The sequence below is a fragment of the Miniopterus schreibersii genome (assembly GCF_964146895.1).
Source record: "Miniopterus schreibersii genome assembly, chromosome: 1".
NCBI lineage: Eukaryota > Metazoa > Chordata > Mammalia > Chiroptera > Miniopteridae > Miniopterus > Miniopterus schreibersii.
The window spans coordinates 180,667,088-180,690,754 of NC_138101.1; the positions used below are offsets into that span (position 1 = coordinate 180,667,088).

Sequence of the window (23,667 nt, forward strand, 5' to 3'; positions counted from 1 at the left end):
TAAGTTGCTAGAGATGAACGGTATTAGTCAGCACGTCCCCAGAGAGCTACTATTACCTATGGCTACTGCACAGACCAGCTGGATTATTTATAGATTCTTTTGGTAAGCATTGTATTATTGTAGCTTGGACTCAGCACCCAAACTAGAAAATCAAATAGCTTTCTAAAATTTTGTGATGGAATTATTTTGGCTCTGAAATAGTTTTGCATATGGGCTTCAGTACAATTTACACTACTCATCATGAAATGCACATCTAGCCCTTCCCTTGGTGATGTGGATTTCTTCTTTCCTTAGTCCTGAGGCTTAGAAAATGCCTTAAATATTACCCCCCACCCCCAATTTAACAGTATAATATTCACTATTTCTAAAACAGGGATCACCAAACTATGGTCCCTGGACCAAATCTGGCCAGCTGCCTATTTTTGTAAATAAAGTGTTATTGGAACACAGAGCCATGCCCATTCATTTATATACTGTCTATGGCTAGCTACTTCAGTGCTAAAACCCCAGACCTGAGTAGTTACAACAGATATCTGACTTGCAAAGCCTGAAGTATTTACTATGGGTCTTTAGAGGAAAAGTTTGCAGACCCCTTTGTAAATCATAAGGAAAATAAACTGCTTATCCAGAGTAACCTCCTCCCCACCCCTACAAAAGAAAACAGCCCTGACCCAAGCTAGTCTTTGCATACTGTTTTGCAGAAAATGTGGTCTCTCTTACAAAGTATCCTCTGAAATAAGATGCATATAAGACATAAAATACTTAAAAGATAAATTTAGAAAACAAATATTCTGGCCCAGCCGGGCGTGGCTTGGTGGTTGAGCGTCAACCTAGGATCCAGGCGATAGGGGTTCAATTCCAGGTCAGGGCAAATGCCTGGGTTGCGGGCTTGATCCCCAGTCGGGGGCATGCGGGAGGCAGCCAATCAGTGGCTCTCTCATCACTGATGTTTCTATCTCTCTCCATCTCCTTTCCTCTCTCTGAAATCAATAAAGATATATTTTAAAAAGAAAAAGAAAAATATTCTGGAGGAATGGGTACAGAGTTTCAATTGGAGGAGATGAAGAAGTTATAGAAATGGATGGTGGTGATGGTTGCACAACAATGTGAAGGTACTTAATGCCACTGAACTGCACACTTAAAAATGATTAAAATGATAAATTTTATGTAATGTGTATTTTACCACAATTTTTTTAAAAGCCTAAGGAGGGTATATTGAAGAAAAAAGTCCTTTTTATTGCTAGAGAAATTTACAAAGCCCATAATGAATATCAAAATGTGACAACTGTTCTGTAAGACGCTAGAGCATACTAGTAGCAGCGCCACGAGGAAAAGCCCCATTTCCACCTGACCCCACATGGCTGGCCATGCTCAGAGGGAAGACCTGGCCTGAAGGGCTGGTCTGGTCCTATCTGACCTAGGGGACCCATCAGAGAAGATTGCCTGCCTCCATGCACATGAAGCCTATGATAGGGGGCTGGTTTACAGCAGAACCAATCGGCAGCTACATCAAGAGCACCTTTCGGGTAATGGAAACATGAACCCCCAGCATTTTCCAAGCACACACTAAATTTTGCATTTTTCTACAAAGCTATTCTTGGCACTGGTGAGATAGCAACATTGAGCAGGCATATTAAATCTATAAGTGTCCCGGGTTCTCCATAAATCTATTCTGGCCATGGAGAAGGTGATGGTGGCCATGGAGCTGGTGAACTGGTGGGCTGGTGGGTTGATGGGCTGGTGACAGCAACTCTGGACTCAGAGAGTGGATGCTGGCATCAACCCTGGGCAATGTTCCTTTCCACGCCACCACCACCTGTCAGCCAAACCAGTGCCAACTACTGTTCTAGCCTGTGCTTCTACATAAAACAATAGGGGTCAACAAATCCCAGGCAAGCAAGTGGGCAGGATCCTGTCTGGAGTCTCTTCAATAGTATGAAAGTTGAACTCATGTAGGATGAGGCTGGTAAAGCAAAATTTACAGAGATGCTATAGGAGCATTGGAAACAGGCTTTTATTTAACAGAAACTCACACAAACTTGATACAAACCCTACATTATGCAAAGCTTTATCACAATTCTACAGGTTATAACTTGTGGGAGTTGGTTGGAGAGTGAATTATTATAATTATTAGCATTTTTAAAACGGACATTTTCTATCAGAAAATGTCACAGTAAAGGGCTACAAATGATACAAAGACACTCTTAGTGATCTCCCTCTTGAGGATTGGCCTTGAATGAGAAATCTGAAAGGGCTGGCAGGACATCAGTGCCCATCCAGTCTCTCCTTTCAAAGGCAAAGGAGAAATTCTTAGGCTCAGAACCATTTCAGTAACACTGTCGCTTGAGGACTTTTGCTGACAACATCCGGCATGACTTTGTACACTCTCAATATGACTCTGCCTAGAAGTGAATGGAACCCAAGAGCATGGCCGTGTAAAAGACCTGGAGTGAAACCCAGTGCCCCCGCCAGTCAAGCAGCTCCTTCGTTAGGCCGCAGACACAATGCTAAATTACATTTATTTCAGAGGCCATAACATTCACTTCCACTAACATGGCCATAAAAGGACATGTTGGAACACTCGCCTTTCTCCTTTATCCCACCAGCAACTGAATCTGAGGTTTCCATCATTCAGGCTGGCCTTCCTTGCCCCTGGGGACACTAGAATCTCAGGTCCCCAGAGCCGGTTCTGCAGAAGGTCCCCTTTGCAAGCTTCCTCTAGTTGTTAGGTGACCAAATTAGTATCATCTCAGCTGATGCTTACTTTCTGTTGTGTTTTTTTTTTCTCTTCCTTCACTGCATTATTTTAAACACAGCTGTCTGTGTTCAAATCTGTTGAACTCACAGAGATATATTTAATCGCTAGGTGGAATCCTTTCAGAACTAGGCTTTGTCAGACAGATAACCAGGAGGCAGGCTGCTTCTTGACATTCCGATAAACGAGGCTGGCCTGGGTGAGGGGAGAGGGTTTGGGGGGGGGGGGGGGCGCGCGCAGAGAGACTGCTGATAGCCTTTGTGGCTAATTTATTTCAGTCAAGGCTTAACACTCATTGAACATCACCAACACTTTCAATAGACTTTTGAAGAAGGAAAAACAAACCTGATCACCCCTCACTTACCACATCCAACTCGCAGAAATAAAAATACCTGAAGTACATATATGAATGGCTTTTTAAAGAGCCTGAGAGAGCAGAGTTGATCTTTATTCTTATTTAAAATGTGGGGTGTTTTTCCTTAAGAGTTAATATGCAGTCTTTATTTTACATTAAGTACTCTTTTGATTTCCTGTCTTCACAAAATTGCTTTTCACTTTTGAAGTAGAAGGTACTTTAAATAAAAATATGGTGCCACATCAGCACTTTTTTCCTTTTAAATATTGAAATAAATAAAATAGTTAACTCTTTTTTTCCCATCAGTTTGTTTTCGGTTATTTCTATTGTAGAGCAATTCCAGTCTGACCTGGGTACTTTCACACAGACACGTAAAGAAAATGTAATGGAGAATTTTAAAAACAAAAGAAAAATCTTCTTATTGCACAAACTTAGGCCATTCCCGAGCCGTCTCCGGGCTGAGCTGAGTGGCGCTGGAGGCTCTTCCACAGTCCAGGCTCCTGTGCTGGCTGAAACACACGCGCAGGAGGGGGCCGGGCAAGGGAGGAGGGGCAAGTCCGCGGCCTTGCTGCCCTTCTTCAGGTGGCTTGCTTGAAGGATGCCGGCGTCCCCAGGCCAGAGTTGACTGCAGAGGGAAAGGCAACGACAGATAAAACAAAAAGAACAGCACAGGACAACTACCTAAAAAGGAAAGAATAAAATTCAGGGGGTGGTGGAAATGAAATGAATTAAAAAGAAAACAAAAGAAAGAAAGAAAACAACTAATTGCCACGCTAGTGAGGCCATGGCTGTGTACAACTAGGCTGCATCTCCCGTGCCTTGAACCCCAGCAGCATGAAATCAGCCAGGAACAGGGCAGGGCAGTGCTCCCAGGCAACCAAATGACACAAGAAACAGAGAGGACACAGCTGGATTTTCAATTCCTAGGTGGCGTAGTCAGCAAAACTGGGTGTTAGCAAAATCTGTTTTTTCTCCTCCACTTGGAAACCAAATAAACTACATCTTTTCACTGTTAAAATACCCCTAGAAGAACCATTATGATGCAACCTTTCTTCCTGTCACTCAAGTAGGAACACACCTACGGTATATGACCAGCTGCAGTCACAGAAAACCCCAACTGATGCCCCATTTGGCCCAAGGCCAAAAGGACACTGCTTCATGCACACACCTCACCCTAAACAATGCTCCTAGTGATTCCAGGGAGTCTGAATTACTTGGACAGAGAACCAAGCCAAGAGATCCATTCCAGTCCTCAACTAGCCCAGTAATTCTAAGTGTCAGACTTGGAACCTGGTGGAAGTTCAAATCAGGTGGGTCCTTTAGTCTGGATGGGTACCAACCAGGCATGGATTTTGCTTCTGAAATGAAATCTGCTAAGCTATTTTAGTCTTTGGAATGGAGTAGTCGGCACAAAAGAGTAAACAATAAAATGAAGTACTATCACATTTCGCCCCAGAAGCAGTTCGTAAGGGCAGAGATGGGTACCCCTAACAGTGCCCAGCTCACACTGAAGTGAGTGAGTGGCAAGAGAGAGGAAAGGAAGGAGGGGCTCAATGAAAAATCAGCCAAGCCAAAAGGGAACGACATTCGAAATCAAATGAGCAGCTCAGCCTCTTCCAAGCTAAAACTCCCCACCCGGCATCCCTCCTTCTACTGCCCAAGGTACTACTACTCACTGCTCAGGGGTGCGGGACTGGATGAGATGGACTTCCAATGCTGAGACCCGCCTGGTGTCCGCCCACCACCTAGCCCTCCCCTCGCACCAGTCCATGTTTCTTTCCCCTCCATCCCATCCCATCCCACCCCACCCACTGTCTCCCTTCCCAGTTCCCACCCTCTTCCTCAGTGTTCATCTCTTTGCTATTCCATCTGCCTCCAGCCCCCTCACTCCAGTGATAGAACCAGTTGGCTTTTCTCCAGACCTTCCAGAGTACCTGCCAAGTGTTCTCTTGTTGGACATCCAGTCAGAATTTCACCCCCTGCCAAGAGTCTTTCTGACCACTCCCAGTGCCCCTAACCCCTCTGGTAGGATGTCACCTGTCACTCTTTTAGTGAGTCTGTCTAGTAACCACACACAATGCCCTTTCAATTTTCTCAAATTTCCACCACTGACCCCTCCACATACATATGCACACTTTTCTTCTTTTGCCCACTTAAGCCACCTAGAAAATAGCTGGTTGGTTCCTAGCCTTGTGTTCCTAACATCCATTTTCTCCTTCATTTCCTCTCCTGCTGTGTTTCTGGTTTTCTGCTCTCAGTCCCTTCAAGGAGGCCGACCTTCCATCCTTCCACACACCTCCAACTTCCCCCCACCCGTCTTCGCATCCTCACTCTCCCTCCTTACCCCTCACCACCACTTCACTGCCTCCTAGATCTCATGCCCTCCGACTTAACCAATGGACGCTGTGCCCAGATATGAATGACTTCCCCAGCCTTTCTGTCAACAATGCTTACTGAGCATCCACTATGAATGGAGTGAGACACTAAATCCTTTCACTAATTAGCTCAAAAACATTGCTCACTTCTCAGTTTATTTCAATAAATAATTATGGCATGTTGCTGTTGGGCACTGTCCGAGGGACATGAATGACATCATCGTTGCCCTCAAGGAACACACCATCTGTTTGATGAGAAAGACTACAAACAATCTTAGTATGTTGTAATAAGCACTATGCTTCTGGCATGAACAAGGTGCTACAGAACAAAAGCATGTTCTCACATTGTGATTTCTGACATTTTACATAATTCGGGTTGCAATTCCCGGCTTTACCTTCTGTTTGGCTCTACCTCATTCTCTCTGGCAAGAGACATTCTGGCCTATAGATTAGATAGCAATAGTCAATCTAGAACTCTCTGTTGATCTAGAGAGCTTCCTCTGAGAAAATCTCCCTGACTACTTTGATCCACATCAAAAATAATCACATTGTTATCCCATGATGCTCTTATACATTTTTAGCTACTTGTGAATATCTAGTCTTCCCAACTAGACTGCAAATAAATCTATTGGACAATTAATCCACTGGTCCCATGTTTAATTTCATCCTACCCTCCATAGGGCTGAGCAGTCATATACTGACTGCTGTTACCCAATCCCTAGTTGTCAAATGAATAAAAGTGTATGTGAATGAAAGTATTCTCATCCAAGGTCTATAAATATACTAGCCTGAACCTAAGCTGAAAGGCCAAATGTCTGAGCCACAGTTACAGGATAAATCAATCACGTATCCCGATATGATTCACTGAGAAGGATGCAACATCATTTCTGTAGTATTCTTACCAAAATTGCATAGCCTGATTTTCATCATTAGGAAACAGCACACAACCTAAAATAAAGGACATTCTTTGAAATGAATAGCCAGTACTCTTTCAAAGTATCAGTTATACAAAGAAAGACTGTGGAACTAACTACTTTAAAGGACTTTAAGAAGATATGACAACTAAAAAGAACAGGTGATTCTGGATTGGATCCTTGACCAGAAAAAGGACACAGTGAGACAATTGGCAAAAACGGAATAAGGTCTGTGGATCGTAGTATTGCATCGCTGTTAAGCTCCTCACTGTGATCATCTGTGGTTATTTGCAGAATCTAGATGAAGCATCTATGGGAATTCTTTATATTATTTGTGTAAGTTTTTTGTAAATCTGAATTTATTTCAAAATTTTAAAAAATGTTTAAGTCTTAGTCATTGGTCGAGGAACAGTATTCAGATACTTTGACAACCTACTTGCCAATGCTTTTTAGCTAATAATTCAGTTCTGACAGGGATCATCCATCCTTCTCAGCTGTTTTGAAAATCAATCAAGCAGAATGATTTTTCCTATACTGTTATTTTGACTAAACAGTCAGAAATCACTTTTTAATTAAGCACAACAGTACCACATAATTCACCGTTTTAGTGTTAGAAGCACTTAGGCATATGATCAAAACAAGTCCTGAAGTATTTATTCACTCCTGCCACCTCACTACTCCCACCCTCACTGTCACCCCAATGTCACCACCAAAACAATGACCATTTAGAAAGCTCAACCTTAGTCCTTTGGAAGAGTTCATGAAGACTTAGATATTGCTATTCCTCAGCAGGATTCTAATGTGATTAGAGGTTGGGTTTAGATTTGTTTTGTTTTTACAGCATCAAATACCTCCTCTCAATCCAATGAAATCTTTTTTTTAATATGTTTTTATTGATTTGAGAGAGAGAGGAAGGGAAAGAGATAGAAACATCGATGAGAAAAACATTGATCCGCTACCTCCTGCGCATCCCTACTGGAGACTGAGCCCACAACCTGGGCATGTGCCCTGACCTTGAATCGAACCGGTGACCTCTTGGTGCGTGGGTCAACGTTCAACCACTAAGCCACACAGGCTGGGCAATCCAATGGAGTCTTGAACGCAAGACCTCAAAGTCTTTTACTGATTTTACTCAAGAAATCTTCTAAATGTGATCAATGGAGAAGTCAGTATAGACTGAAGAAAAAACAGTAGAAGACCCAGACTTACCCTGGAACTTCAGACCCATCATCTAACCTGATCAAATCTCAGTTTCCTCATTAGTAAAATGAGAACAAATAACATCTATCCTAACTCACAGGGTTGTTTGAAGAATCATCATGAAAGAATGTTGGGTATACATTATGACAGGGTAAGAAATGTCCATATCCTAGGAATAGAGAAACTGAGTCAGAGATGCATGGCAAAAAACTCACACAGGATTAAGACCAAACCCAGAACTTTTCATTTCTCCTCTAGGTTTCTACTCACTAGATAAAAAATGCCTCACTCGGAAAATACACAAGTAATATCACTTCCAAAGGTAAAGAAAATCTCCTATGGAAAAGTGCCTAATACATAAGCCTGCTCAAACTTTAAGTAGAAGTTCAAGATCATATTCAACAGATGTAACAGGAAGCGTATTGGGATAATATTAATTAATTTTACTCTACCATGAAGTGAGAACCTCCAAGCAGCCTTTAGTTCTCGCCTCGAGTAATGATCTTGCGTTCCCTCAAGTGCTATATAAAGGCAATATCGGGCTGCAGCCCATTAGGAGCATAGAGAGATGCAAAGTAAGCAGGAAGACTTAAAGGGATACTATTGATGTGAACATCATATTTTTATTAAATCCTTCTCTCTAAAAGACCAGCAGCAAATTGTATTACTGACTTTAAAGTACCTTTAAAAAATGAAATGCATATTTCTCACTCCCAGTGTTACAGTGATTAGAGGGTCTGATCTCTACATGGTCTCAATGACAGAAATAAAGGATTAGATTGCTCTAAGTAGAAAAAAACATCAGATAGACAACAATAATCACCTTTTTCATCACAGTTCCCTCCAGGGGATATAAATGTTGTAACAAATTTAGAAAGCTCTACATATTTGAATCACCTATCTTTGGGCCGGGACTAAGAAAATTAGATGACGTTTCTGAAACATTTGGGGTGGGTGCTTTACAGAACTGGGGACAAAAGAAACTAGTTAAATCACTTTCATCTCGATGACTCTAATTTCTTGTATGTTAAATTTGGAGTAGTGATACTTATTTTAACAAAAGCAACAAAACAATAGATGTGTTGACTACTCACACAGCTGCTGTAATTCCAGAGGTCACAAAAAAAAGACCTTTGTTCCTAATAGGCATCAGGAGGGAAATGTCCAGAAATGATGGCTTAGAAGTTGAGCTTTCTATAACATTCTGTACAGATTTTAATTGGAACTTTCTTTTTAGGGATATAATTGCTTACTCTTCTAATTATTTAGTAAGGTTACCACTTAAAGCTATATTCATTACAAACACCCCTTCTTCAACTGGACCTGAGAAAAATCAAGGGAGAGATATACACATATACCTTCCCCCTTTTGACCAAGGATTAGTTGAGAGTGCAGTCAAAACTGTAGCCAAAGGAGGCATTATGCTTCCAGAAAAATCTCAAGAAAAGTCCTACAAGTAACAGTAGTACTGTTGGATAGGGCTATAAAGGAAAGTGTGAAAAGATTCAACCAGTTAGTATAAAAGTCAGGGATAAAGCTCTCCCAGAATGTGGAGGCACCAAAGTAGTTCTAGGCGACAAGGATTATTTCTTGTCTAGAGATGTTGACATTCTTGTAAAGTATGTAAAATGTGAAAGAAATCACTATTGAAACAGCATCCACTAAAGTTCTGAAATCTTTCACCAAGTAAATAATTTCCATGTCTCTCTTTTATAATAAACTGATATCTAAACTAAAAATAAATAAATATTATATTCCTATATGCTACATGTACAAGAATATGACATTATTTTCCTATGTTCCATATGTAGAAATATGCAAGGGCAGCACAGAACTATGGTTTAAGTAAAGAGTAAAGGAGGGCCTGGAATCAGGTTGCCAGGGAACAACACCTGACTCTGTAGTAGCTGTGAGGCCTTAGGTACATTTCTTAACCTTATTGCTGAGCCTCAGTTTCTCTGTCTGTAAAATGGGGGTAATATAAACACCTACCTCATGGCTAGTCGTGAGGATTAAACAACCTATCCTGGGGAAAGGGCTCAGCACAATGTCTGGCACATCAATGCTGACACCGTTACGCAGAGAAAGGATAAAGCTGTAACGTCAACTGTCAGGGTGGCTGGCACTCAGGACCCCGGCGTCCTCCTCCTAGGCCTCCTCTGAGTTCCTTCTTTCGCCTTAAGACATCTGCCTCCAAAGCCATGTCCATCTAGCTATCTCAAACTTCACTCACTTAACCTCTCTGAGTCGATCTTTCTCAACTAAAAAATGAAAGATTCAAACTTGCTCATCTTTAAAGTTTCTTTCAGTTCTTTTTTGGTTTGGGTTTTTAAAGGATATAAACTCTGAGTCTGCGCACTATGAGCAAGGTGAGACAAGGTGCTCGGGCAGTGCTAAGGTATAGTGCCATGCTCACATTGGCTGCACCAACTGAGAAAGATGAGGGCATCGACTCTGCCCAACAGAAGAAAAGGAAGATCAAGTGATACTAGTAAAAATAAAACAGAAGCACTAGCCATCCTCAGATAAATCTTCCCACGGGAGTTTGCCTTGTTTAAACAATTCTTCATTCTTCATTCCCCTTCAGAACTCCAAGCTAGACTCTGAAATTAGGTGGGTTTTCATCATTTGTTTTAATTATGTGGATTTAAATTATTTTCAAGTTTAAAAGTAGGCTGTCCTTGAGAATTTCAGGACTACAAACACCTAGACAGATTTCAAGTGATAGTATACATTGTCAGACTTGTTTTATAACACGGAAGCTCACATTTCATCAGTGAGAGGAAGTCATAATGCCACAAATCCAACATCTGAGTCAAAGGAATAGAACAGATGAAGTAAAGCGGTGGGGAATGGCAGCAAGATCAGGTTGATCCCCTTAGCAGAAACCAACCAGAACCGACTACGTTGGCTTTTCACACGTGCGCATGCGGCAATATTCAAGGCTGAAGGTTTATACCTATTTCCTAGGAACAGGGCCACACACAGGTTAGGCAGAACATCCCAACAGTGGGTGAGGTTGTTACCTTCATTCTCACAGCTGAGAACAGATGCCCAGGTGAGCACATACATATTTGAAGCAGGAGAGGAGAAGCCCTTTCTGTCTCAAGCTACCAGAGAAGCACAAAGGGCCCATTTGTGGATCTCTTTGCTTGGTCCTTGCTTTTGTTTGGTTGATTTGTTGTTTTAACAAGAGGTCTCATTCATGAGGATCTGCAAAGGCTGGATTGTTAAAGCAGATCTTCCCAGAGACTTAAAAGCAGCCTGCTGCCTGGGTGGCCTCTCTCATCTTCCAACCCAAGCCAAATGGCAGTGCCCATGTCTCTGGACCTATTCTCGAGTGGAGGCCAAACAACCTGACCACACTTAGCGGGAGTTCAGAATCTTCAGGTCAGCTGAGTGTTGGGCCTAATCAGATCTGCTTTAATTTGAACCCATTCCCTTAGCTGTTAAATTGATGCCTGGAGCAAGGAATACCAGCCTAAACATGCAGTCCCCCTGTGGCCACACCCCCTCATTCCTACCCAAGTATAGCAGCCAACTCCCATGTCAGCTCCCTGGCTGTCCCCCTCCAGGTGTAGCCAAGGGAGGCGTTAGCCAAGCATGTCCCCAGCCACTTTCTCTTATAGTTGAGCCAGAAGCCCCCCATTCTCCACACAGAGCCCCAAGCAAGCTTCAGTCCTCACACTAGGCCCACGCCTGCGTGGAGATGCATGCACACACAGGCAGTAGAGGGCTGGGTGGAAGGCTCTCCAGGAGCCACTCCCACTAATAAGGGGGTCCAACCCAAGAAAAACAACAGATAAGGTGGGGGGATAAAGTAAGGAGGGGAAAAACAACTGTGATGGATTTGCCTTCATGGTAAGACAGGTCAGCCAAGACATACCTTTTGACTAGGCCCGCACAGCTGTTCACTCTTGGGAATGCCAACATGGTGGATGGTCTTCTCCATCGCCCCAGGGGCCTTGAGCAAGTGTGGCTTTGGTTTATTTCAGGAGATGCTATTGGAAACATAAAACAAAGTGCCTGCAGGGCACTATAAAAATATAGAAGAAATACGGGAGGACTTGATCATCCAACGGGAATTCATATGTTTGTAAAGAGGGGCGAGGGGGGAGGGAAATATACTTCAAGGTATGATTCTTTCTTCCACAAGTGCAGCCTCGGGTTGTTTCTCACTGCTGAGTCCATGACTTCCTGCTTATGCTCCACTCCTGCATTTGGAAATTGCTCTTCACCGGGGGAAAGTGAGGAAAAAACCAGCAACCACCGAACAGTGACTCTGCTGATGGAGGAGAGGAGCCCAGGAGGCGCTGCTGGAGGGGCCCAGGTGCTGGAGGGAGGCCACATACAGCAGCCCCGGACTTCTCAGGAACTGCTGACATTTTCTCGCAAGCAGGGAGGAAGCCGGAAAGGTCAGGGATAAGAAGTGGGGAGGGGTCTGCCATGGGGAGCCACAGACTCCGTGGGGAACACAAAGTGCAATCATCTCCCACCGAGGAAATCCTCCTGCCTGGGTCTCCTGGCATCAATCCTCCCCCAATGGCTTTCTTCTAAATAGGATATTACTTTAATTTCTTTGATTTCCCTTCATTCTCCCTCTCAAAAAAAAAGTCAGTTTCTAATAATAGTTAGAATATATAAATAATAATTTATTTAATGTAATTGGTTCTTTGTTTCCAAACCCACTATTCTTCCTCTCTTCGTTTTGCTAATAAATAGGAAAACTGAGGAAATCAACTCTGCTCATGTCAAAAAGATCCCCTCCCCCCAAAAGAGATAATTCGCCTAACTTCTCATTTCTCTGGAAAATAAATAGTACATCACGATGCCATCTCTCTGAAAGACTATTTTGCTCTTTTGTTCTGTTTTGTTTCAGTAGTTTGTGCTTCTGCTGTACATACTCAAATAGAGGGAAAGGGGGAAGGGATGCATGGAAGGTAAGAGGAAAGCAAGGATGAGGGAAAAACTAAAGTTGTCTTTCATTTAAAAAATTTTTATCAGAACCAGAACAACGACCAAAGTCAGAGGGTGACGGCTAATTGCCCAGAGAGTCTGTTCATGGGTTTAGCAACTGCCCTTTTTATCTGCTGTGGGCGAACCCCGGCCACTGCGGCGTCCTCGGCAGGAGTGAGGCTCTTCCAAATCATCCTCATCAAAGCCGTGGAAAGTTGACGTGTCACTTTCTGACGTGGAACCGAATAAGTCCTCCGTGGTGCGTGCTGCGGCCGCTGCCTCCTTCTCCTTCCTGCCTTCTCCTCCCAAATGAGCTGACATGTATGATGAATATATCAGCACATGGGTTAAGCAACAGACAGCATTATTAATATTCTTATTATATTATTACAATGATATTCTTCATAGCAAGATCATAAACCATTTCCACCAAAAGAGATTAACTGGGTGCATCACCTGGTGACAGGGATTTGGGGTAAAGGACAAAGCCAACATTTCCAGGGAAAAGGATTCCTCGCTCCCTGAAAAGGTACCATCTCTACCATAATATACACGTGCACAGCTCTGACAGGGAAAGACTCACCCACAAGATTTCTTTCTTCTCTACTGTATGCACACATACACACATTCACTCAACCCCATGCCAGACAATGAGTTGACCTGGTGGTGTCAAGCCTGGTTGTTATTTCTTTGGTGTTTTCCACTGGTGTTTCTTTGCACAATGTTTGTCCTTCACTTTGACAGTGAGCTCTACAAAGGTATTACTGTCAGATAACCCATTCAAGGCGGTTAAGCCTCCATCCATTTTATTTTTATTTTTACCTGTTTCTAATCCCTTTCTTTCAGTACCCTTTCAATTTTGCCCTTACACCATGTAGTTCATTTGCACTGAAAGCAAAAAGAAGTTGAAGAGTCTGACAAGTGGGAAGTAATAAGAGTCTCTCGCTTTTTTACCACTGGAGGACATTACTATGATCTGTACCCACATACATGTGCATACAAATACATGTGTGTGTGCACACATGCATGTGTACAAGCACACACGCGTGCGCGCGCGCGCGCGCACACACACACACACACACTCCAGCCACTAAACATGCCCAGGTATTCATTATCCCAGAAAGTCCAGAGTTGTTAAACCTAACTCAGAGCATAAGAAAGTGAAAAACAGGGGTTATATCCTGAAATTTGTGCAACTCAGGTTTAAACTTTTACATTCTTAATGGGCCCCAAGACTGCCCCCAAATCAGGTCCTGATGTGCCACTTATGGAGCCAATATCAGGAATCTCATTTTCTCCCCAGGAAACAGAGGTAGCAAGATAGATTGGAAGGGAAACACAGCTCTTCCAAGCTCCACACTCTTCCTTGGAAAGACTCCAGGGAGGCCCTAGAGAAGTGCTCGCCCCCAGCCTTAACAAGCACATCCCATGGCTAATGCCACCTGTTTATTCCCAAGGTTTCAGCTACTTCAAGAAAATCAGAGGCAGACCTTGACTAAATTATCCACCAAAATTAATCCTTGGCAAATGCAATGAGAACACCTAGGCTGTATAAAATGGTCCCCTGAGTCACGTAGCAGACAGATCCTGGGAAGAAAAGGCTGAGTAAAGGCTGTGAAGAAAAAGGCTTTGGGTAGGGAAAAAAACAACTGCCCATTTCTGGTGCCCCATGAATCAGACTCAAGTGCCTCATCTTCTGTGGGGAAGGATGGGAAATTGCAGCAGTCTGCAGTGAGGACTTGAGGCTGCCCTCTCCAAGGCGCCCCACAGCAGTCCATACCACTCTCCTACCATATCATATCACACCGTAACTTCGCTTCTGATGATCATTCACTTTCTAAAACACTGAATTGAATTTCACTTGTTTCATTTTCTTTGTAAATATCTAAAACCCAGAGTTCACTATCACATGTGTCCTCTTTTCTAAGCTAGCCCCAGTAAAGAAAAAGTTCAACATTAGGTATCATGTTTGGAAAGTAAATGAACTGATGGAACTGCACAGATGAGCCACCCTGTCAGCGTCCTTAAGCATTAAATGTTGAGAGTCCTTTTTCAATTACTGATTTGCTTCTCAAGTCAGTCTTTAACCCTAAACAACCCAAAAGCCAAATATTTTTTTTAAAAGGACTAAAGCTAAGGTTAGTGGACAAAGCAAAGGAGGAACTGAGTTGCTACAGGAAACCCAGGTGTGGTAATCTCTATTCTTGGAACTAGGAGTAGAAAAGACACAGGGTAGAAGTGTGGAAAGGAGCAGTGACTCCTCACTGCTGGAGCCAACCATCCAATTGAACTATATTTCTTTCACCCAGTAGAGTCAGTAGTTGATGAGACTAATCATGAGTCTGAAATCTCTCTTTGGTCTAGTTATGACATAAAAAAACATGAAAAATAGATAGTACCAACCAACCACAACCAGCCAAAAGTACTGGTTTGGTTAGAACTGAAAAGCAATCAACAGCTTGAACAAAACTTAAAAACCTGAACTCATTATAAGAATAGAAGAACAAGATCTAAGTCTTTTTTTATTTTAGACTTTGGATAGGTTAAAGACAAAAATTTCAAAACATCCGGGTCAACTTCAGATTAGCCCTAAGAACCCTTGCCCTTTGGCCTCCTTCATCTATCAGGGTCTTTTTGGTTCCATATGAGAAAATGGGATGAGTGGCCAATAGACATGGTATTTATGCCACTACCCAGGAGCTCAGGGGTCTCTGACTCCCATAATTCAAGGTGTGGCTGCTCCCCCAGTATTCATATTTCCATATGCTTCCAGTATGCCCCAGGCACTTCCACAGAACAAACACATCTTTTTGTTACATGCACATCACCCAGTACAAGAAGGTGTTGCCTGTGTCTCCAGGTGTTTCCACACTATTTCACTGTCGTCCACAACAACATATACAAAGAAATATCCACTTCATGAAAAGGCCGAACACAAGTCCAAAATTTCTCCTTTCCCTGGGTCCCAAGGTATGATATTTGTTTCTTAAGATCCAAACAACAAAAATATCAAATGACCTAAAAACTCCTCTCCACTTGAAATCATCACCACCTCCAACTTCTCCAGCCCACCCTTCACTCCCAGAGAAGATGGCAGAGGAATGCAAGTAGAGCAGCTCCTGGTCTACGGGCACAGATGCAGGAAGGGGCCACACTCACCAGAGCGTCCACAGTCTGCACAGGACACCAGCTCTTCAGGCCGCCCACTCTTCTTGTTCATGTTAGAGCCCCCCAAGCAGAAGTCACAGTAGTTATTAGGAATGACTGTCCCATCCGGTCCTTTCTGGGCTGTAGAAACATTTTTGTAAAAAATCCAATTTTAGGCTGAGGTGAATTTCTACTGGCCCCTCTTCTCCCACAGTGTGGTAAAATCTGCTCCAGAAAGAGTATGAAGTTTAGAATCTGTGGTTTTGTTACAACCAAGTTGTTAACTTAGGCTGTTTTCTTTTTGACCCTCCTCAGCTTAATAGTACCAGTGTTTTGCTACCCAGAGTTTAGTTTGATTGTTGCAATATTTCCCAGCTTTGTGTTTTTACAGAAACAAGCCTGCTCCTCTGATTGCATCCCTGGATGAGCACAGCACCCAGAAGGCATACAGTCAAGTGAACTCCTCTGATCCCTGAACCACCACCTGGCAGTTATAAACAGTGGTGTGATGAGAGAGAATGGTCAATGCTTAGGCCTTGCCCTTGGGAGAGATGCTTTTGTTTAGTAGACAGTCCTATCATCCCTGAAAAGGAAAACAAAGAAGCATTCATTGATGGGTGGTCATTTCCAGAAAGACCACTGAAAATGCTCATGGGGATTGTGATGAACATCTTGGCAGGTACACAGGTGTTCACTCAGCTGCATCTCCCTAAAGTCCAGACTCCCTGGTCATGGAAAGCACCCAGGACTAGTTGATCAGCAGATCCTGAATATTTAGAATCAGACTGGACACTCAGGCCAGAGATGGACTGAATAGTGAGTTACTGAGCATATCTTGAGGCTTAAGACCCTCATAAGCCACCCATGATGAAAGTCCTATACAAAATCAGAGAAAAATCTTGGGATATGATCTTAAAAACAAAACCGTGTGAGAACAGCACATGTCCTTGAGCACCGAAATCATTCTCAGTTTCTACTGCCTTCGTGCAAAGTCTTACACAGATTCTTTGCCTGGGGAGAAACATGCCCATTTACCCCTGTTTTTCTGTCCCTATTGTGAACATATTTCTTTCTCACATAAAGACTCCCTGTTTGTGACTAGGAAGAAAAGTCTCTCCATTTATGGGAGCAGCCTAAACCACGGGGGTATATCTTCCTCCTCGCTACACCCAATGTCTGCTATCTTTTATTATTTACCGGCTAACATTAATCAGGGTCCCGTAGGGTACAAATCTGTAAAAGGAAGCAGATATGTGAGCAGAAATACCATCCAGACAGTAAGTGATAAAGAGATTCACCCACTTTAATGTGATTCCCTCTGGCCTTTGCTTCCTCCATGCCTCTGCTTTGCCTCCAGGAATAGAAAAACTTACCTGGGAAAGGCAGAAGACAAAAGCTCACAGAATTACATTATAGAGGGTTAATCCATTTATCAGTTGCTATTTGGATTGTTTAATCAGTTTCGAAGTCATTGATTTTCATCTTCAGGGAGGCAGACAAATCTCTGCAAGGAAAGTGTTGGCTGTTTGGGGGCAGAAAGAGGAGCTGGCCACACCCTGTGGCCTGCTGAGTGTTGGGTTTTTCTTCATCAGTCTCTGTATCTCAAAGGCATTGCATGTCATATAGAACAGTTTTGCAAATCTCCAAAAATCAGTACATCCACAAAAATTTTACTCTGCCTATAAAATTTTCATTGCCTAAATCCAAAAAGAAGTCTCCCTCTTCTTTCTCTATCAACTGCCATCTTACCCATTTTTAGAACACTCTAAGGAAAGCCCAGGCACATCTAAGAAGCAAATAAACTCAGGGTTTCCTCACTAAGAGACTACCATGGAAATCAATCAAAAGGTGGACAGAAAGAAGTGAGGTGTATTAAATTTAGGGGCTGAGTGTAAACCAAAGTTAAATTTCACGATTGGTAGGAACCAGATATAAAATGTGGAGATGCCAGTCACAACTTAGGTAGCTTCCTGCATGAAAATCAATCAAATAATCTCAAGTGTATCATTTCACTAAAGCTCTCAGGAGACCCTGTCTCACCATTTGTCTCCCTCCTTTTCTTTTAGGGACTTCCTATTATGTCAGATTTTTTTCCCCTTTCACAAAATCTTTATGCAACCAAAAAAGCTGGCTGTCTCCAACCCACTGCATCACTTGTGATTTATGAGGACAAAGAGGTAGAATAGAGTCTACAAAGCCCAGATCACTCTTTCCAGTTTTCACCACCAGCAGACCGTTGGTAGGATGCCCCATGGAACCGGGGACTCCAATACTTCAAGAAATAAAAAATTCAGAAGTGATCTAGTAGAGCAAAGAAGACAATGATAGAGAAATTGATCCTACATAAAAAGACAAAGGGAACAGAATTTCATTCATCTAATGAAGAGAAGTTTCCAAGGAGACAGAATCAGAACAGGGTACCCACATATACATCTGTGTTGGTTACTGGCCATACAAAGTGCCAAGCCAAAGGGGTAAGAAGGTGCGATAATCTTCGTAGACCCTGGTGTATGCAGCTGTGACATGCTCGAAGGCAGGTAGGAAGGGAGAGGGATAGATTCATTTTAGTAGAGCAATGTCCCAGTATAGGAAGTGATACTGAAGAGTTATACTTCATTTCCAGCAAAATCCTTTTTGCTTTAGTTCCTACTCTCTTCCTATGACAGTGAGCTCAAAGCTTTCTTCCATCTTGGTAAAACGGCATGGAAGAGGCTCATCAATAGCCTTTGTGTACACTTTCTGGTATTTAGGATCGGTTTCAGGATGAGAGTTCTCCTGTGGAGCTCTCCCGATTCCCCAGCCAGAAATGACCAGTTAGGCTTTGGGGACGGCACTCTGCTGACAACACTTTTACAGATGCTTCTCTTCTTTATACATGTGTATACATGCCTCATCTCCCCACATTAAATGACCTACTCCTTCAGGTCAGGGACCATGTCTATCACACCTTTGGAACACCTATGTGCCCCGTGCACAGGAAATGGTTAACAAGGTGTGGATGAATGGCTCAGAAAAGAATAGCAGAGATTTAAGTAGTCAGCACAGTGATACCACCCCTGGGACTTCCCAGCAGGGACAGAGCACTGTGTTTGCTTTCCCTGGGGCAGAGTTATCTGTTGCTCTGAATATCACTGGTTTATTTCCCTAGTCCTCAGAGAGCAGAGCTGGTCCATGTCCAGAGAGATTGGTCAGTCATCTGGCCTGGTGTCATGTCTGACTCCCAGAGTACACAAGAGTGGGTGGCTGGGAGCCCTGGGCTGCTGGAAAAACAACACTATGCCCCTACTATGGCAGGTGAAACACCATTCTACACACACACATACAAGAAAAGTGTATAAGACTATGCTTCATTTTCTCTTGACAAGAGGACACCAGGTTGCACCTACCCACTGGGACTCCCTCTTGTTCAACTGCTTTTAGAGAAGAAAAACCAGCACATTTATTACACTACGAAACTGTGATGAGTCTTATGCTGGATGCTTTATATACATTATTTCATTGTTTCTCACAAAAAATTTTGTGAAGTAGGGAATATCTGATAGATGAGGTAACTGAAGTCCAAAGAGATTAAGGGGCTGGCTCCAGGATACACCTCCAGGTTGTGTGTGTCCCCAGACACTCATGGCCTAAAATCACACTTCTTTGCTTCTGGGGAATTCTAGAGGCAAACACTTTCTGACCAAACTTTGCATAAAAAATACAGTATTTCATGAGTCTCTTAGTGAACTTGATTCACCTAATATATTTTTTAGGAATCCAAAGCAATAAAAATTGAGACTGGCCTGATAAAGCAGAAATTCCCTTTGAACTTAAAGTTAATGTCCCTATCACAGTGATCCATCCCAGGTGATCCTGTTTATTGTCATATACTCTGTGGGGAAAAACACTTCTCCAGAGAACCCAGGGGTTCATGAAGGAATTTTTTAAGTAAAGCTCACACCATGGCTTTTTTGGCCTATGGCCTGACCCAGTGTGAGCAATTTCCTGGTACTGTATATGAGATCATTAGAAAAAGGATTTTACTATAAATAGGAAGCTTGCCCAGACCTTGCAAGTGGGATTTAAATAGAGATTCTGCTTCTGCTTATGGGAAATTGAGTCCCGCTTTATAGAATGACAGTGAGGGCAAAGGCCTGAGTGGTATCTCAGTGGCAGTGCCCGCAATGATGGATTTGGTTTTCTGTTGATTAATGTTCATGGGCTGAGATCATATAAAAGATACAAGGAAGCTGCTGAGAAAATAAAGTGAGGCTTAAGAGTTTAGGAATTTACCTGGGCAGATAACTCTAAAAATCTCAAAGGAAAACAAAAAAAAGAATAGAAATCAAGAACAAAGTTCAAGGGGGGGGGGGGGGTACCAGAAGGTGGAGGGAGCACTCATATAAATCAAACCAAGAGAAAGGGAAGCCAAGCCCCAAATAATCCAATAACCACCACACTCAGTAAAGTACAGGGTGAGCAGTCATTCTGGAAAAGTCATACTCTGGGATTTTCTACTTCAATCAGGCCTCGTCTATAGCAAACAAGGCCCCAAATCTTCCATAAAACTACCATCCAAACAGGGCTATTTTTTTCCTGTTCAGTCTGATCTCTGCTGTGATATGCCTGATACTCATGAAAAGAATGAGTGGTGGGGACAGTCTGGCCACCAGCAAAAGCCCCTCATCTGGCTCTTCTGAGACTTGAGCTCCTTCCCAACTGTCCTAGGGAAACAGGAAGCAAACCAGTTTAGGCTCCTCCATGGCGCATCCACAAAAACGTGACTTCACATCCTGAGCAGGTGCTCAAACTGCCTGCTGGGGCTTGGTGTGTACAAACACGTGGCCGTGCTCTGTGCCTGCCACCTGGCCCTAATCCAGCCCCAGCCCAGCAGCAATTTTCCTGGGCCTGCTAGTTGTAGTGTGCAGCCCTTGGGGAATCTGGGGGCAGTGAGAAGAACCCTCCAGGAGATGTGCCTCTCCTCGCCCCTCTCTCTTGTCCCCCCACCACCCTCCACAGCTGACAGTTGCCATCCCTCCATAGGTCTGACATGTTTCCATGGCAACTGGAATCCTGGGCTCCGGCAGCCTCTGGTCTTGCCACCTGTTATTACTTCATCTCTCAAGTGTAAAGCATCCTAGCCTGGTGCACTTGGCTGTGCAGAGAGCAGCTTCACAGGATGGAGTAAAGAAAAGGGGGCAGGAAAAGAAGGAAAGGCAGCCCCAGGCTGGCCACACAGAACACACTGGACAGGAAAGACTAGAGAGGAAGCTTCGGAACTGGGAGGGTGAAGAGGGGATGTGAGCCAACGTGCCTTCCCTTCAGAATCAGCGAGCAGGCCTCAGCTGGAGGCCACCGCCACATCCAGCTACCTTCTACCCAGCCTTTAATGAGGGCCCTGGGCGGGGGAGGGGGAGGTGGTGGAAGGCTGCAGCCTGGGAGGCAGCTGTGAGGAGATGTGTGCTGGGCCCATGTGGAGTACAGCGAGAAGAGGGTTAAAGTGGCGAGATAAAGACTGAGAGAAAGGCTGGACCAGAGGGCAAACAGAGCCTCAGAGCCTGGATAAATGGCCCTAATTCTCATGCTCTTGCTCACCCTACTCCTTACGTGTTTACTCATATAAATTATCTCCAAAGCCTGACACCTTTTTTCATTGCTTCCCTAGAAGAGATGAAAAAATAAATCCCACAGATCCAAAGAATAAAAATGTTGGGACCCCATCCAGGCTGGTGCTTCTTGGTCGCCTAAAGGCAACTGAGGCCCTGCCCCAGGCTCCAGGAGGAAGACAAATGCTGCCTTCCTCCCTGAATGGGGAAAGGCAAGGGAATAAGGAGCCTGGCAAGAAAACGGGCATCAGGCTCCACTCACCACCTGGCAGGGAATTGTCTTCCTCACCAGCCATTGTGCTACCTGACACTGATGACAATGTGAATGTAGGACAAGGGTTAAGGAGGGGCTGCTGGCACAGAATGATTCCAGACGCCTCTGAAGTCAGTCGGCTGGGAGGAGGGAAGACCAGGGGCTATTATAATGTCTTCAAGTTTACGGACGGAGCTAACTCACCACACTCGCATTATCAAAGACAACATGAGACAGAAGGAGCAGAATGGCCGCACGAGCCACGGGAAAGCTGGAAAGGAGGGCAGTGAAACAGTTAAAGGCGTGGCCAAAGGAGTGGCTTCTCTGGAGACGCCTTTGAGCCTGGGAAGGCCTCCCTAGACTCAGGGTCTTAGAGTATGCACCTACTCTGAGGCAGGAGAATATGCTAGATGGTGTTTCGGGGAGCTTTTGGGCCTATTATTTGAGGATTATAATAGGGTGAAAGAAGAAACAGAAAAACAAAGTTTTCTACACCCAAAGGAACTCAGTGTTAATTCACTGTTTTGTATTTGTGTAGGTGTCTCTTCCGCATTAGCCGTGAGCTCCCTGAGGGCAGGAGCAGTGCCTTTCATCTCTGAATCCCCAGCACCCAGCACGGAGATTGACACAAGCTGACAATAAATATTTAATGAATGGACAAATCTTCACTAGGCTTTTTGGGGGGAAATCTGCCAGGCAAAGAAAAGTCAAAGAATAGGAATTGAGTGGATGCAAAGTGTCCCCCAAGTACTGAGTGACCATGCTAGGTGCTGCCAGTGTCAGTCCTCTTCATAACAGGGACAGAGGGAGTGAGGACTAGGAGTAATGAGGGGACTAAAGCTGCAGCAAAGGACCAATGGGCCTGCCCTCGTGCAGGAATCCTCTCTCTCAGGCATTTCTTAGAAAGCAGGATGGAAGGAATCAAGAACTCCCAGACTCATTTGGCTCCAGAGCCCCTTGAGCCCCGCATTCAGTCTCTTGCCAGAAGCCCTGCACCAGCCAGTGAGAAAGCAGGCCACGTTTTACTGTGTGTTTTCATGTTTTAAAATGTGGTGTCAGTCATCACGCCCTTCCTTTCCTCCTAAAAAACTCATACTGTTAGACACACGCCTTGAGCATGTTTACTCCGAAACACTGTGCTAAACAAACAGAAAACATCCGCTCACACTGATGTCTCCATCTTGATGGTTGCATTTGGTTAGAGTTGCAATTTGCCAGGAGTTCGGACACCACCTCACCAATTCTGGGGCTAGATGGTCACATGACCCATTAGTAATGTCCTTTGTGCTCCAGACTTGGACCAACAACACCAGGTCTGTCACTGATGCTTCAAGAAAGAGAGAAAAAGACAGAGCAAAACTGATTCCTCTTCTCAGTGCTGATTAGGGAAAGCACAGGAGGTATTTCAATTTTCCAGTAGAAGGTCGTGTGGGTCAGTACATTCCCTGGTATAATATCTTGTTATTGCCACCAAATGAGTCAAGGAGGGGGAAATGGTTTAATTTGAGAGGAACTATGTCAACAGGGCTCTGAATGAAATGGTGTCATTCCCCTCAGAGAACTTCAGGAAGTCTTGGTCCTGGTGCTTTCGAGCCAGATAAGCTTTATCCATTTAAGTTGTCAGGATATTATTGTGCTATTAGAATTCAGTAAGCCCCTTCCTGCCGTGCCCACCTAGCCCCTCTCCACCCCTCCTCACCACCACTTCTCTGGGACTCAGGTATGTCAACCCCACTGGTCCACAGTGGGCCAGCATTTTCAGTGTCCTTCAGACTGAAAAACAGCACTAGGGAAAGGAAAAGGATGAGCCCCACGCTTCAGACCTGAAGATTAGGACAGAACCAAGGCACCAGAGCTGAGGGAAAGCCCAGGCCAGGGCTGAGGGCACAGATGGGGGACGCACCCAGAAAGCAAGCCAGGAAGCATGGAGACGTTGCCCCAGGCAGAATGGAACCTTAGGAAATAATGAAAACCAAGTCTAGCCATGAGATTTCACAGTGTAGCCTGATTCCTGGCCAGTTACCTAACTCGGTGCATCCAAAAGAAAAAGGAAATAGACTGAACACCAGTCTTCAAGAACTGGATTTCTCAAAGGCAGTGGTCTACCTGGGAACTTATTAAAAATGC

General features: G+C 43.9%; 1 protein-coding gene across 3 annotated transcripts in view; it reads right to left on the reverse strand.

Annotated features, from left to right (window-relative positions):
- Positions 1-23,667, reverse strand: part of DPF3 (double PHD fingers 3) — a 245,479-nt gene that overhangs the window by 37,914 nt on the left and 183,898 nt on the right. For 2 of the 3 annotated variants that reach the window (XR_013999029.1, XR_013999030.1), the window contains exons 8-10: positions 15,715-15,843; positions 11,486-12,869; positions 1,998-3,735 (exon numbers count right to left, since the gene is read on the reverse strand). Coding sequence is in view for 1 of the 3 variants with exons in the window: in XM_081140395.1 (XP_080996521.1) it covers positions 15,715-15,843 (129 nt within the window). In the remaining 2 variants the exon portion in view is untranslated. Of the gene's footprint in view, positions 1-1,997; positions 3,736-11,485; positions 12,870-15,714; positions 15,844-23,667 lie in introns of those variants that run through there. The other variant, XM_081140395.1, reaches the window with a different exon arrangement.